This window comes from Grammomys surdaster, unplaced genomic scaffold, assembly GCF_004785775.1.
Source record: "Grammomys surdaster isolate TR1022 unplaced genomic scaffold, NIH_TR_1.0 98, whole genome shotgun sequence".
Taxonomy (NCBI): Eukaryota; Metazoa; Chordata; class Mammalia; order Rodentia; family Muridae; genus Grammomys; species Grammomys surdaster.
Window position 1 is genome coordinate 13,101,888 of NW_021604577.1, and position 16,831 is coordinate 13,118,718.

The following is a 16,831-nucleotide window of genomic DNA, read 5'->3' on the forward strand; positions in this document are numbered from 1 at the left end:
GGGATATTCTCTAGAAATAAAATTAAGACCTGACCTGATTCAAAGGCTGGTAATTGTTCCCGAGACTTTTAATAGTTTCGGCTCTTTTATTTGGGCATGTGGCTTGTTTTGATTTAACTCTGTGTAGATGATGTAAGGTCTAACTTTATTCTTTTCCATGTCTATCTGAGTGTTCCCATACCACTTGTTAATGGGATTTTTTTCTCACTAAATTTCCATGGTACCATTATAAAAAAAGCAACTGACCAACTAGACTTAGCACATGTATAATGCAAGCACTGGGGAATCTGAGGCAAGAGAATAAGTTTAAGACTAGCCTGTGCTGTGCAATAAATTCTAGTCAAGACTCAGCTACATAGTGAGAACTTGTCTCAAGAACAGACGGACAGTAAAAAAGCCATTACCATATTTCTAGGCATCTGATTGTTGTCATATAGTACTATGGTGCCTTGATTTATTTTGCCACAAGTCTTAAGACTATAAACTGTGAATTCTTCAGTGAGGTTTGATACACGTATCTTTAATCCCAGCACTTGAGAGGCGGAGGCAGTACGATCTCTTGAATTCAAAGTCAGCCTGATCTACAGAGTGAGTTCCAGGACAGCCAGGGCTACACAGAGAAACCCTGTCTCGAAAGAAAAACATAAAAGTCTGAGTCCAACTCTATTCTTTCTCAGGTTGTTTTGTCTCTTGAGTCTTTTGCATTTTCCTATGAATTTTAGGGCCAATTTGACAAACAGAAGATGGAAAGGAAAGCGTAGATTCTGATGGTGGTTGCATTGTGCATTGCATCTGTCGATTTGGAGAGAGTACTGTCATCTTAACAATATTAAGTCTTTCAGCCTGAGAACTAAAAGGGTTCTTTTGTTTAGGTTTTTAGTTTTTTTCAGCAAGGTTTTACAGCTTTCAAAGTATATATTTTATGCTTACTGATTTTATACCTAAGTATTTTATTCTTTCGGTACCAGTGTAGGTTTTCTTTATTTTGACTCTTCCTTGCTAGCATGTGTAGGACACATTGAAGTTTATATGTGAAGTTACATAGCCTTCAGCCTTGCTGTGCTCATGTGGTCGTTCTAATAGCTCTCTACTAGATTCTCCAGGGTTGTTATTTTAGCTTAATTTTATTATTTGTGTGTGTGTGCACACACACAGGCACACAGACACACAGATATGTACACACTGTTTCACTTCCCACATGATCTGAGCTTCTCCATTCTGTGTTCTCCTGGAATCTCCTGTCTCCTTCATCTTTTATAATTTACACTGGATAGAGCTTGGAAAGATCTGAGGGAAGGATTGTGGGCTCCGGAGAGGATAGAAACTTTACAAGAAAACCAACAGAGTCAACTAACCCGAACCTTTGTAGCCTCTCAGAGATTGAACTACCAACCAAAGAGCATACCCAGGCTGGACCTAGCCCCTCTCCCCATATGTAGCAGATGTGAAGCTTAGTCTTCATGTGGATACCCCAACAACTGGAGTGGAGGCTATCCCTAAAGTTGTTGCCCTCTGTGAATGTGTGTGCATGTATGTATGCCTATATGTGTATGTACACCTTGCAGCAGTCTACTCCTCTGCAGTAGCTATGGGACAGAGCTGAGGTTGTCAGGCTTTGCAGCAAACAGTTTTACTCACTGAGCCATCGCACTGGCTCTGTACCTTCTATGTATAAACTCCTGTCATCTACAAGGAGAAGTGAGGTGACATTTTCCCTTCTGATAGGATTACTGGATAGTTAAAAATTTTTTCAGATTTTCAGTTTTTTCTTCGGTTTAGTTTTAGCAGTTTTTATTTTTTGAATTGTGCTTTTAATCTAATTTATCTATTTGTTGACATGCATTTGTTTATAGTGCTGGTCTTAGTCAGGTTTTGTATTCCTGCACAAAACATCATCACCAGTAGCAAGTTGAGGAGGAAAGGGTTTATTCAGCTTACACTTCCACATTGCTATTCATCACCAAAGGAAGTCAGGACTGGAACTCAAGCAGGTCAGGAAGCAGGAGCTGATGCAGAGACCATGGAGAGATGTTACTTACTGGCTTGCTTCCCCTGGCTTGCTCAGCTTGCTTTCTTATAGAACCCAGGACCACCAGCCCAGGAATGGCACCACCCACAAGGGGTCCTCCCTCCTTGATCACTAATTGAGAAAATGCCTTACAGCTGGATCTCATGGAGGCATTTCCTCAAGGGATGCTCCTTTCTCTGTGATAACTCCAACTTGTGTCAAGCTGACACACAAAACCAGCCAGTATAGTACTCCCACCTTTTTGTGTAAAGTATGATTTTTAATAGCATGATTTCTTTTTCTTATTTTAATTTTTTATTGTGTAAGGAGGAGGAAGAGATAGAGATGGGGCACGAAACAAAGGGGAAACTTTGTGGGAGTCACCATTTCTCCCCTCCCTTGTGGGAGTCACCACTTCTCCCCTCCCTTTATGTGGTTTCCAAGGATTATGCTCAGGTGGTCTGACGTGCATGGCTGGTACCTTACCCACAAGCCATACTGCTTGCTTATATTCTTTTTTTCTTAATCTAGTCAACAATAATCAAGTTGCTTGGCTATCTTAAAGAAACAGCCGTTGTTGTTTCACAGGGTTTTTTTTATTGTTTGGAGTTAATGTGGTAGTGTGGCATTGATTGAACCATTTCAGCTCTCCGTATCAGTTTACATGGTGCCTTCCCATTTTGTATTCAATTTTTTCTGTGATTTGAATCAAAAGTCCATGAGTGGAAGCTGGAGAGATGATTTAGTAGTTAAGAACACTTGCTCTTGCAGAAAGCCCATGGTTGGTTCCCAACACGCACATGGCATTTGTAACTCTAGTTCTAGGAATCCAGCACCCTCTTCTGACCTTCTCAGGCACTGTATGCATGTAGTGTACACACAAATATGCAGGCAGAAATAGCCACACACATAGAAATAAGTATGTTTAAAGTATGTTAGTAGTAATGCTTGGTCATTTAATTCTTAGCAGCTTTATTTCCAAACAACGTGAGCCCCTTTAATCATCTATTCAGATTTTTTAAAGTTAGTTTTTTCTTGTCTAGCTAAACCATTCACTGGGATGAGGTATCTTCCCTGGGTTTACATCACTTAAAATTCAAATTTTTCTGTTTTTTGTTTCTCCTTCATCCAGAGACCAATAGCTTAAAGGTTTACTCTCTGACCATTCCAAATGTGTAATAGCCTTGAGGGTACAACACAGATATCCAGAAATACAAGTATTGATTGGATGTTATTTTTGGCTCTTAGATTCCCTGGAGTTGGCCCAGAGTTGTGAATCCTATGCAGTGCCTGTGACAGTCTCTGGTCATCATATTCTAGTTCCGTAGTGGTCAACCTTTAAAGGGTGGCAACAACCCTTTAAATACAGTTCCTCATGTTGTGGTGACTCCCATCATAAGATTATTTTTGTTACTACGTTATGACTGTAATTTTGGTACAGTTATGAACCATAATGTAAATATCTGTGCTTTCTGATGGTCTTAGGCAACCCTGTGAAAGAGTCAGTCAGCCTCAAAAGGGTTGAGACTACAGGTTAAGAATCAGTGCTCTAGGTGCTCTTCCCTGCAGCCTGCTCTGTGCATTTCCAGAATTGACTGTGAACCTAGGTAATGCTTCTGGTGGTGGTGGTGGTTTACTATGGCTTTTCTTTAGTAGTAGTAGTAGTACTATTATTAGTTATATTTTTATTGGTTATTTTATTTATTTACATTTCAAATGTTGTCCCCCTTCCAGATTCCCTTCCGTAAACCCCCTATCCCATCCCTCCTCCTCTAGCCTCTATGAGGGCGCTCCTCCATCAACTCACCCCCTCCTGCCTTACTGCCCTAGCATCTCCCTTCTCTGGGGCATCAAGCCTTCACAGGACCAAGGGCCTCCCATCCTCTGCTACATATGCAGCTGGAGCCAAGGGTCCCTCCATGTGTACTCTGTAGTTGGTGGTTTAGTCCCTGGGAGCTCTGGGGGTCTGATTGGTTGATTATTGTTCTTCCTATGGGGTTGCAATCCCCTTCAGCTCCTTCAGTCCTCCTAACTCTTCAATTGGGATCCCTTTGCTCAATCCAGTGGTTGGCTGTGAGCATCCACATCTGTATTAGTCAGGTGCTGGCAGAGCCTCTCAGGGGAGAGCTATACCAGGCTCCTGTCAGCAAGTGCTTCTTGGCATCAGCAATAGTGCCTAGGTTTGGTGTCTGCAGATGGGATGAATCCCTAGGTGGAGCAGTCTCTGGATAGCCTTTCCTTTGGTTTCTGCTCCACTCTTTGTCCCTGTATTTCCTTTAGACAGGAACAATTCTGGGTTGGGGAGTGGGGGGGGCGGGCAGCATCAGATGTGGGAGGAGACAGGGGGGAAGTACGGAGGGGCAGGAAATTGAACAGGTGTGTAGCAGTGAGGGTTAGAGAACTGGGGTAGCCACTAGAAAATCCCAGATGCCAGGGAAGCAAGAGGCTCCCAGGATCCAATAAGGAGAACATTAGCTGAAATACCCAACAGAGGGAAGATAGAACCTGTAGAGACCATATCCAGTGGATAGGCTTGGCTCCCCATTGAGGGCCAGGGCCACCCACCCATCTCAAAAGTTTTGATCCTAGGCAATTCTTAGCAGTCTCTTTTTCCTGGTTCTTGTTAACTTCTGGCTGCTTTGCTGTTCACATGTATCATAGAGCTGCCAGCTTCTCCTTTGTGCTTTATTCCAAATTCTTGTCCAGATAGTTGTTTCTTTCAGACAGAACTAATGCTTAAGTTCGTTGTCCTTGAAGCCTGCCTTTTACCCTGGGCATCACTTGTGTACCACTATACCTAAGCTAGGATTAGGCCTACCTTTACCTAGAGTAATAACCATACTTTACAGTTGGAGAAGTGTTGGAAATCCCTGGTCTTCTGTTTGTTTGTTTGTTTGTTTGTTTGGGTTTTTTGTTTTGTTCTGTTTTGGTTTTGGTTTTTGGTTTTTGAAATTAATTTTTTTATTGGCTATTTTATCTACATTTCAGATGTTATCCCCTTTCCCCATTTCCCCCCATCCAGAAACTCCCTATCCCATCCCCCCTCCTCCTGCTTCTATGAGGATATACCCCCACTCCTACGCCCACACCCACACCCACCCACACCCACTCTCAAATTCCCTCACATTGGGGTGTCCAGCCTTCATGGGACCAAGGACCTCCTCTCTCACCTATGCCTGACAAGGCCATCCTCCTCTACATATACAGCTGGAGCCATGGGTTCTTCCTTATGTGCTCCCAGGCTGGTGGTTTAGACCCTGGGAGCTCGGGTTGGTTGGCATTGTTGCTCTCCCCATGGACAGCAAAGCCCTTCAGTGCTCCTTCAGTCTTCTCTCTAACTCCTCCATTGGGAATCCCATGATCAGTTCAATGGTTAGCTGTGAGCATCCACTTCTGTATTATGTCAGACTCTGGCAGACCTCTAAGGAGACAGCTATATCAAGTTCCTGTCAGCATGTACTTCCTGACATCCACATCAGCATCTACCTTTGGTGACTGCACATGAGTTGGATACCCAGGTAGAGCAGTCTCCAGACGGCCCTGCCTTCAGTTTCTGTCCCACAATTTGTCTCTATATTTGCTCCCATGAGCATTTTGTTACTCCTTCTAAGAAGGACCGAAGCACCACATTTTGGTCTTCCTTCTTCATGAGCTTCATGTGGTCTTGATGAGCTTCATGAGCTGTATCTTGGGTATTGCAAGCTTTGGGTCCAATATTCACTTATCAGTGAGTGCATACCATGTGTGTTCTTTTGTGATTGGGTTACCTCACTCAGGATGATATTTTCTAGATCTATCCATTTGCCTAAGAATTTCTCAAATTCATTGATTTTAATAGCTGAGTAGTACTCCATTGTGTAAATGTACCACATTTTCTGTATCCATTCCTCTGTTGAAGGACATCTGGGTTCTTTCCAGCTTCTGGCTATTATAAATAAGGCTGCTATGAACATAGTGGAGCATGTGTCCTTGTTATATGTTAGAACATCTTCTGGGAATATGCCTAGGAGTTGTATAGCTGGGTCCTCAGGTAATGCTATGTCCAATTTTCTAAAGAACCACCAGACTGATTTTCAGAGTGGTTGTATCAGCTTGCAATCCCACCAACAATGGAGGAGTGTTCTTCTTTCTCCACATCCTCGACAGCATCTGCTATCACCTGAGTCTTTGATCTTAGCCATTCTGACTGGTGTGAGGTAGAATCTCAGGGTTATTTTTATTTGCATTTCCCTGATCACTAAGGATGTTGAACATTTCTTTAGGTGCTTCTTGGCCATCCAAGTTTCCTCAGTTGAGAATTCTTTGTTGAGCTCTGCACCCCATTTTTTAATAGGGTTATTTGGTTGTCTGGCGTCTAATTTCTTGAGTTCTTTGTATGTATTGGATATTATCCCTCTATGGGATGTAGGATTGGTAAAGATCTTTTCCCAATCTTTTGGTTGCTGTTTTGTTCTATTGACAGTGTCCTTTGCTTTACAGAAGCTTTGCAATTTTATGAGGTCCCATTTGTCAATTCTTGATCTTAGATCATAAGCCATTGGTGTTCTGTTCAAGAACTTTTTCTCTGTGCCCAAGTATTCAAGGCTCTTCCCCACCTTTTCTTCTATTAGTTTCAGTGTATCTGGTTTTATGTGAAGGTCCTTTATCCACTTGGACTTGAGTTTTGTACAAGGTGATAAGAATGGATCAATTTGCATTCTTCTACATGCTGACCTCCAGTTCAACCAGCATCATTTGTTGAAGATGCTTTCTTTTTCCCACTGAATGGTTTTCTGGTCCTAAAGTTTGCCAATATTCACCAAACACAGATGGACTAGTTAGTTTGGGTTGCCAGACTTCTTACAAGTTTGCTATTATAAACACTTTTTTAATTTAGAAAGAACTAAAAGTTAATTGTCCAAGAATTTGGCAGTTAACCCATGAAGTTTTGTGTGTTTCTTCTGTTGTTGGATGCAATTTGGGGAAATATACTTTTTATTGATGGTTACTTAGTTCTAAAACAGTTGCTTTAATCCTCAGATTCAGCCATACTGCACAGTGGTAGTAACTCCTTAGGTGGTTTGTCCTTCTAGTTTATCTATGCCACCCACACTCAGACCTTGACCTAATTCAGTATTGCTTTAGGTATTCTTTAATTCTCCCATCAGCAGTAACCATGCATTTTTGTCACTTTTATCACATTTTTATTTCTATTGCAATTATGTGTCTCCTTCTTTAGACTGTAGCATCTGAATCTTTTTTATGTTCTTACTCCTATATACTCCGTAAAATTTAATGAGCAAACAAAAATGAATGGTATAATTTTGTTTTTGTTTTGTAGCCGAGAGACACACAAGATTGCAGTATTTTACGTTGCTGAAGGACAAGAAGATAAATACTCCATTCTCACCAACATAGGAGGAAGCCAAGCATATGAAGATTTTGTAGCTGGCCTTGGTTGGGAGGTATTGTTATACCAGCCATTGTTTTACATTTAGCATCAATCACAGTATCAATCTGCAAATATCAGAAACCAATCAATCCCTCATTTAAATATTGGAATACGTATATAAAATAATGCATATCCTCCTGTATAATTTAAAGTAATTTAAAGTTACTTATGCCTAGTAGTCTAAATACTGTGTATTCCACTGCTGTGCTATACTGTTTAAGAACCAGTTACAAGAGGGACTGGGAAGGTGGATCAATTAGTTCAGTGTTTATCTAGTAAGCATGAAGACCTGAGTTTGCATCCCCAGTACCTGTGTAAAAGCCAGGCACAGTGGGAGGAATTTTCCAGCGCTGGGGGAAGAGAGACAAACAAATTTTGAGAGCTTACTTACTAGCCCACTAGCCAAATCCACAAACTCCAGACTTTGATTTTGATGAGTGTGTCTTTAATGCAGTATAGTTGAAATAATATCCTTGGTAGCCATTTAAACTTACAATGAATTTTTTTCTTATAGTTGACAGTTATTTCACAGAATTTGTACTGAGGGTATCTGATAAAGTTGTTGAAGACCATTGCCCTAGACTATAAACTATACAGAGAGCTGGCACTTCTTATCTACTTATGCATTTAATGCCAACGTTTTCCAGTGTCTAACATATAAGTTTTCCCACTTGGTATGTATTCTGTGGATTACCAGCTAGTTTACCTTGTGAATTATGGAAGCTCTATTGGCCTCTATGTTTATTTCTCACAGATAATATACTTTCTTACCCAGCAAAGATGACAAAAATTTCAGTTACAAGAGTATATTTAAAAATGGCTTGAAAATATTTTTAAAACAAAACATGGATTTTTCTGTATTGAAGAACCATAGAGTCATTACTAAAAATAAGGGCTACATGAGAAAAAGAGCAAGTTGGAAGGACTCATATATACCTTCTGATTTCAAATTTTACTACTAAACAATACTAATCAAGATAATTTAGGATAGACCTACAGATCAGTGGAATACAATAGAGTATAGAAATAAGTCCACAAGTCTGTAGTTAACTAAATTTTTACCTATACCATGCGCTAGAGAAGGGATAGTCTTTTCAACAAATGTTGGTGACATAACCTAATAGCCATATGCCTGCCAGAGAAGAAGGAAAGGGAGGAAGGAAGGAGGGAGAAGGAAGAGGAAGAAGAAGAAGAGGAGAGGAAGAAGGAAGAAAGTAGTAGTAGTAGCAGTAGTCAGGGGCCTGGAGAGATGATCCAGCAGTTGAGAGTTTGATTCCCAGCACCCATGTTGGGAGCCTCACAGCTGCCTATAACTCGAGTTCCAGAGTATTCAACAGCCCTCTTCTACCTTTATATGCACATAACGTCCCCCCAACACACGCGTACACACACGTTCTCTGTCTCTCTCTCTCACTCGCACACACACACACAACACAAGCATACATACAATACAATATTTTAATCAAAAATAAAATAATTTTTAAATGAAATCAAACCATAGTATATAAAAAATTAACGCAAAATGAATCAAGCACCTAGATAATATAAGTGCAGATTTTAATGACGTTGGATTTGGCAGAGATTTCTTACAGATGTGGCTTTAAAAGCATGAGCCAGACGGAAAATAGTACTTACCAAAATTAAACCTGCTGCGCTTTAAAAGACACCATCAGAAAAGTAAAAAACAAAACAAAAAGCCACAGATTGGGGAAAATACTTACAAATCATACATTTGAGAAGAGATTTGTACATAGAATATTTGAAGAACTTATACAAAGTAAAAAGTAGAATATGATTGATTTTTTAAAAGCCCAAGGTCTACACCAGTGGACATGCCAACATAGATGGAATTTCACAAAATATCCCTAGATGGAGAACGATAGGCAGTCAGTGGCTGTTGATAAAAGAAAAATAAAACAGTTTTGTTTTTGTTTTCTTGTTTTTTTCAAGAATAGAACCACAATCTTAAGTGGTCATCCCTAAACACGTGCAAACAAGGGCAACACCAATTGGACTCAATATAACAAAAATAAATAAAGAAAAAGTAATGATGGATTTGAGGAGACATGGGGAATTGGAGGGCGAAGGAGGTAAAAAATAATGCATACACCACTGTATGAAATAATGCAACTGTAATGTGTGAAATCCTTCAATTAAGAAACATGGCCACAGGACGATAACATATTACTCTAAAAATAGGCAAATGCTCCATGAATCCATGAAAAGACTCTGGACCTCATTAGCATCAAGGAACTAAAGAAAGCCACAGTGAATATCTCTTCACACCTAGCAGGGTGGTTAGGAAAAAAAAGGCAAATGGTAAGTTTGGATAGGATTTAGAGCAGTCTGAACTCTCATATTCTGCTAGGGGAGACATAGTTTAGGTAGTCACACATAGAGATGTCATATGTCCAGGTTTGGGTTACTATTGCTGTGATGAAACACTGTGACCAAAGAACAACTTGGGGAAGAAAGAGTTTATTTGGTTTACACTACCATGTCACTGTTCATCAGTGAAGAAAGTCAGGACAGAAACTCAAACAGGGCAGGAACATGGAGGCAGGAGCTGATGCAGAGGCCGTTGCCAGGGATATGGGATATGTTCCTTACTGGTTTGCTCTGCCTGCTTTCTTATAGGTTCAAGGATGGCACCACCCAAAATGGGCTGAGCTCTCCCCCATTAATCACTAATTAAGAAAATACCCTGCAGCCAAATCTTATGGTGGCACTTTCTCAATTAAGGTTCCCTCCTTTCAGATTACTTTAGTTTTGTTGGGTTGACATAAAACTAAACACCATGTAACAAAATAGTTCTTCTTTGTGCTTACCAAGGAAAAATAAAAGCTTAAGCTTTTATAAAATCTTACACAGCTGTGATCATTGCTGCATAATAACAAAAAGCAAACCAACTCATATGTATGTCTATATGTGAACAAATGGATAAATAAATGTAATATGTCCTGACAAGCAAATATTAGCCATAAAAAGTACTGTAGTGCTTAATTTTGTTTGTCAACCCGATGGGATTTAGAATCACCATGGGGGAAAAAAAATCTCTGGACATGAGGAATCTTTTAAATTAGATCAATTGAGGTGGGAAACTCCACTCTAAATTTGGGTGGTATCATTCCATGGGCTGAGGATCCCAGACTGAGTAAAAAGAGAAAGCAACTGAGAACAGCATTCATTGCCGTCTGCAGAAGGCTACCGTCTTCCTGATGGTGGATGCGAGTACTCCTCAGCTGAAGAGGCCACAACCTAAAGCTGTCTACGTAAACAACAGCTCTTATAAAAGCCAAAAACCTAGGAAATGAGCCCCTAGAGAAACTGCACATCTATGTTAAAGATCATAGAGCAAACCTAGACATTCATCACTCCGAAGGCAGCAATCAGAAGCCCCGCACACTGAGGTAATATCAGATAGTATGATAGAAGGCCAAGAAAGCCAATGCTTTTCAGCTCTTACTACAACATTACCTCAGCTTCTGTGGACCACATAGGTCTAGGGAATCATCCAGTCCTACAACTCTGATACCAATATATATTGTGTATTGTATCATGACCTAAAATGTTTCCAGATCTTCATGCAGAGCAATTGATATTTTTTAAATAGACTTAAGTGCAGTTAAGTTTTGTGATTTTTTTCACATTTTTTTATTCTAGGCCATAATGGGTACTTGACTAGGAAGCTGCAGTCGTGAAGTAGTCCTGGCCTAGCTGCCTTGAGAGGCATGCATCATAGGTTTTTCAGGTTAGAGTCCATGGCTCCTGGGACACTGTATGCCTTTCAGTTCCTGAGAAACCTAGGCACACCCTCAGGCAGTAAGGTGTTCAGGCTGCATTGTATTTCTCTGTATGTTTTCTTATAAGTCAAGGGAACATGGAAGCTTCATGGGACAGTTGGTTTCAAACATTAGCTTTATGTGCCCTGCATAATTTCCAAGCATCATTGTATTTTGACAACTATAATTGTATTGGTCCTGGCAATTGCCAATATATAGTTTCTGATAAGGGTATAAAAAGTCTGATTGTTCTCCATAGAAGTTGTTGTAGCCTCCGTCTTGCTCTGGCCCTCTCTAACTGCAGCCTGGTTTCATTCTTCAGTGGGCCCTATCAGGTAACCTTGGCCTGGGGAGTAAGTGCAGGTACTCACAGGAAGACAGTTTTGTGAATAAATACAAGATACCTAATTGATCCTTCTGTGAGTTGGCATTATTTTAACTTTACCCCAGGTCCTTTCAGATTTGATGTTTCCTTCTACCTTAGTGCCACAAAGCCTTTATACCTAGTTACCTAACAGAAGCTTCACAGTAAACAATAGTTGATGTCTTTCTTAATTAGTTCCTACTAATTAGAGTCCCTTAAATATTGTTTTACAAGCACACTGGAGTAAACAAATCACCCTAATAAAGTTATCTCTTAGTGTCTGTGGGGATTGGTTCCAGACCCCCTTCAGATACCAGAATTCACAATACTCAGATCTTTTATATAAAATGACAGCATAGTACACATTTTCCTGAATAATATATGAATTACTTATAATACCCAATAAAATGTAAATAGTTTTATATCAGGCCATGGATGGTGGCACATGCCTCTGATCCCAGCACTTGGAAGGTGAAGACAGAAGATCAGGAATTCAAAGCCAGCCTAGACTAGGTGAGACCCAGTATCAAACAAAATAAAATAGTTGTCATGCTCTATTACTTAGAAAATACTAATAGCAAGAGATAAAAGTTTGTACCTGTTTAGCAAAAGCTTTTTTTTCTGAATACTTTCAATTTAAAGTTGGTTGAATCTATATATGTGGGCCCCATAGATACAGAGATCCAGCTGTAATGCTAGATTTAATTTTGGATGATAGCATATAAAAGACTTACTCCATTTTCCCACTTCATTGAATATTGATTTTTTTTTTTTTTTGGTTTTTTTGAGACAGGGTTTCTCTGTTTAGCCCTAGCTGTCCTGGAACTCACTCTGTAGACCAGGCTGGCCTCGAACTCAGAAATCTGCCTCCCAAGTGCTGGGATTAAAGGCGTGCGCCACCACTGCCTGGCAAAAATTGATTTTTTTTTCAGATAATATATTATTCTGCTTATGGTTTCCCCTCCCTCTACTTCTTTCCCATGTCCCCTCTCATCCAGATCAACCCCTTTCCATCTTTCACTTAAAAACATGTGTCTAAGGGACAATAACAAAATGTAATGTAATAAAACAGAACTACCACATCAGAATAAGACTATCAGAAGGAAAAGAGCCTAAGAAAGGGCATGAGAAACAGACCCACTCACTCACACAGTCGGGAATACCATAAAAACATGAAACTGGAAGCCATAGTATATAGGCAAAGGACCTTTAGGGTAAACCAGGTCTGGACATGCAGCCTACCCTTAAGAGTAGTTTGTTTCCCAATGAGACTTTCTTGGAGAAAACTAAATTTTAATTTGCAAGTGGTTATCAATTGGAGATGCCAATCTGAGTTAGAGATTCAGGTATGTGTCCATTTCCTTTAGCTCTAGGACTCCATCTGGTGCAGGCCCTGCACACGCTGCCTCCGTCTCTGTGAGTACATATGGGGGTCAGTCTTACTGATTTATAATTATATTAGTTAAGAAAATCAATACACAAAATACTAACATCCAGTTGGTCGAGCCCTGTTGATAGCCTTGTTTTCTTGGTGTCCACAGGCTCTTATACTCCTGCCTTCTCTTCCATGGGGTTCACTGAGGCTTGAGGGAAGAGATTTGATGGAAACAACCTGCTTAGGACTGAGTGTCCAAAGTCTCTGACTCTGCACATAGTCCAAGAGTGGGTCTCTGTATTTGTTCCCATCTGCTGCAAGAGGAAGCTTCTCTGATGGTTCCTGAGCAAGGCACTAATCTATAAATATAACAGAATGAAAAAACCTTACTCCTGATGTTTCTGTAAAGTGAATTTTTTTTTCAACAATGTTTCTAAGTTTTTTGTTGGTGTTTATGTGGTTCTTCATTGACCCTAGGTAAACCTTACAAGTCATTGCGGCTTCATGGGAGGGCTGCAGAAGAACAAAAGCACCGGGCTGACCACTCCGTACTTTGCTACCTCTACAGTAGAAGTCATATTTCATGTATCTACAAGAATGCCTTCTGAGTCTGATGACTCTCTGACCAAAAAAGTAAGTGGAAAAAATTAAATTATATTAGTTAAGAAAATCAATACATAAAATACTAACATCCAGTTGGTCGAACCCTGTTGATAGGTAAAGAATTCGTTTCTTTAACCAATGCCATCTTCAAAGCCAGGATTGTTGTGTAGTAAATTGGGTTTTCCTTTAATTAAAAACAACAACAACAACAACAACAGTGATGTGATCATAGGTTACAGTCTCACTATTGAACCAATCCTTTTTATCACTAAATCCCTAGATTCGTAAACCTATAAACCTGCTACTTTGTATCCTTAGGTCTTTATATTTTTCCTCCCTGACTTCATCAACTGAACTATTATTTTTAGTATGGTTTGTGGTTGTTGTTGTTGTTGTTGTTCATTTGTTACATGTCACTTGTTTTTCTGTTTATGTGTTTGTTTGTTTGTTTGCTTGTTTATAGACAGTTTTTCTGTGCAGCCCAGACTGTTCCTGAATTCATGTTCCTTCTTGCCCAGTCTCTGGAGTGGTGGGATTATAGGTATATATCAAAACAACCCTGAGTTTTATTATATTTATGTATTTGATTTTTTAAAATTCTGCATATAAATGAATTCATATGTTTTCTCTGTTTGGATTATTTTACTTAGTATAATTTCCTTCAGGTTCTTCCATGTTGTAGCAGATGGCAGAATATTCTTTTTTAAAACTAATCAATATTTCATCACATACACATATATCACATTTCCTTTATCCATTGTCATGAATGGATATTGTCCTGGTTTCATTTCTGTTGTGATAAAACTTAGGGAAGAGTCTGTTTTAGTTCACAATTCCAAGTTACAGTCCATCATTGTCGGGAAATCAAGACAGGAACTTCAAATATTATCCACAGTAAAGAACAGAGAGCAGTGAATATTTAACATGCCCACCCACTTGCTTGCTTCTGCTTAGCTTAAATTCTCCAGACTTACATAATTCAGGAACCCCTATCTAGGGAATGGTGCCTCCCACAGTAGGCTAGACCATCCCACATGAGTTTATTTAATTAAAATAAATTTCACACAGACATGCCCACAGGTCAACCCAATGCAGACAATCCTTCACTGAGACTCTTTTCCCAGATAATTCTAGATTGTGTTAAGTTGATAATTAAAGCTAGCTATCACAGATTATAGAATATTTCCATTTCCTAATTATGAATATTCTACAAGAAACCAGGGAGTGCAGACACCTTTATGAAGTCTTAGCCTAGTTCACTTTGTCAACTAAACACAGCTGACAGTCATTTGAGAAGAAAGCATCTATTGAGGAATTGCCTAGATCAGATTAGCTGTGAACATGACCTTTGGAAGAGACAGTCCTTATTAACTGATACAGGAGAGCCCAGCCCACTCTGGGCAGCACTATCCTAGGCAGGTGGTTTTGGGGTGAATATGAAAACCCACTGAAAATGGACCTCTTAAGTGAGCCAGCAGGCAATATTTCCCATGGTTCCTGCTGCATTTCCTTTGCAGTGAGATATTGATGCTTGAATTCTTGCACCAATTTCCTTCACTGATAAATTGTAAGGTAAAAGCTAAAATAAATTCTTTTGTCTTTTTAAGTCACATTAGGTCAGAGTGTTTTATCACAGCAACAGAAAGGAACCACTTTTAGAACAAGTGGTGATTTAACCTCTTTTCAGTGTATACACAGAATAGATTGTTAGTTCATATGCAGTTCTTTTTTTTTTAATCATTCTCTATACTGTTTTCCATAATAGCTCGATTCCCACACACACATTGCACCTTTATGAGTGAGCGCACCCTTTTCTCTCAGCAGCACTTACCTCACTGTTATCAGAGCCTTCCAGCAAACCTTGTATTGGCTTCAGTTTCACACTCACTGAATAACTTCCCTGATATTGACCATTTACCTTTCTGTAGACCTCTTTGGTATAGTTCCTTTTAGGAGAAATACGTGTTCTAGTCCTTTGCCCCATTTTATTGTTATTTTATACATTTACATTCCAGACATTGTCCTCCCTCCTACAGTTCCTCCTCCCATTCCTCCTGCCCCTTGCCTCTGAGAGGGTGCTCCCCACTCCACCAGGCGTCACCCTTCCCTGGGGCCTCAAGTCTCTTGAGGATTAGCTCTTCTTCTCCCACTGAGGCCAGACCAGGCAGTCCTCTGTTACACGTATGCCTGGGGCCTTGGACCAGCCCATCTATGCTGCCTGGTTGGGTGACTCAGTCTCTGGGAGCTCCCTGGGGTCTGGGTTAGTTGAGACTGATGGTATTCCTATGGGGGCCACCCTCCTTCAGCTTCTTCAGTCCTTTTCCTAATTCAACCTAGGAGTCCCTGACTTAAGTCCAGTGGTTGGGTGTAAATATGTATGCCTGTGTCTGTCAGCTGCTGGCTGGGCCTCTCAGAGAACAGCCATACTAGGCTCCTGTCTGTAAGCACATCATAGAATCAGTAATAGTGTCAGGCCTTGGAGCCTTTGCCCATTTTGATCATGTTTGTTTTTCTGCTTATTGAGTTGTAAATGTAAATACTTTTCCTATTAACCTTTTTATTAGATATGTGATTTGCAGATTGGTTTTTTCCAAGTTGATAGGTTGCCTTTTTGCTTTGTTCATTTTGGTTTTGTAGTATAGATAACTGATATTACAAATAAAAATTATTGCTAAAGCCAGTGTCAAGTAGCTATTCCTATGTATCTTTTTAAGACTTAGATTAAGGTCTTTGACCCATTTTGAGTAGATTTTTGTGAATGGTGAAAAATACAAGTCTCATTTATTAGTTAGCATATAGAAATCTAAGTTTCCCATTCTGTTTATTGAAAATGTTATCTTTCCTCACATATATTATTGGGATCCATGTTGAGACATTTGTATTTATTTACATAATTTCTGTTACCTTGTTATCAGATATATTTTTATGATTACTATTTTTATGACTACCATTTTGATTACTATACACTTTGTGTGTGCGTGTGCGTGTGTGTTATTTTTATCCATGAATTCTGACTTAAAATTCCTATGTTATTTCCTGAATTATTATAGTATCAATAAGACAATAAGTATCAGAAACAGGCTTCAGAAGGAAGAAGGTGGGGGGACCTTTCTCTGACTTTCACCTATCCCATTTTTACCCAAGGCAGGCCTTAGATACTAATCAGCTCTTGCCTTCTGTCCTGGAACTAGCCGTAAGTCAATAGACTAGACTGCAAGTAAATCATAAGACCCCCATTTCAGAAGAGCTCTCACCCCATACCCATGGG

At 39.8% G+C, this 16,831-nt stretch overlaps 1 protein-coding gene across 5 annotated transcripts in view; it reads left to right on the plus strand.

Moving 5' to 3' along the window:
• Ralgapa1 (Ral GTPase activating protein catalytic alpha subunit 1) overlaps window positions 1–16,831 on the plus strand; it is a 211,135-nt gene that overhangs the window by 147,851 nt on the left and 46,453 nt on the right. For all 5 annotated transcript variants that reach the window (XM_028782695.1, XM_028782721.1, XM_028782713.1 and 2 more), the window contains exons 35-36: window positions 7,329–7,452; window positions 13,438–13,593. In XM_028782695.1, coding sequence (XP_028638528.1) covers window positions 7,329–7,452; window positions 13,438–13,593 — 280 coding nt within the window. The remainder of the gene's footprint in view (window positions 1–7,328; window positions 7,453–13,437; window positions 13,594–16,831) is intronic.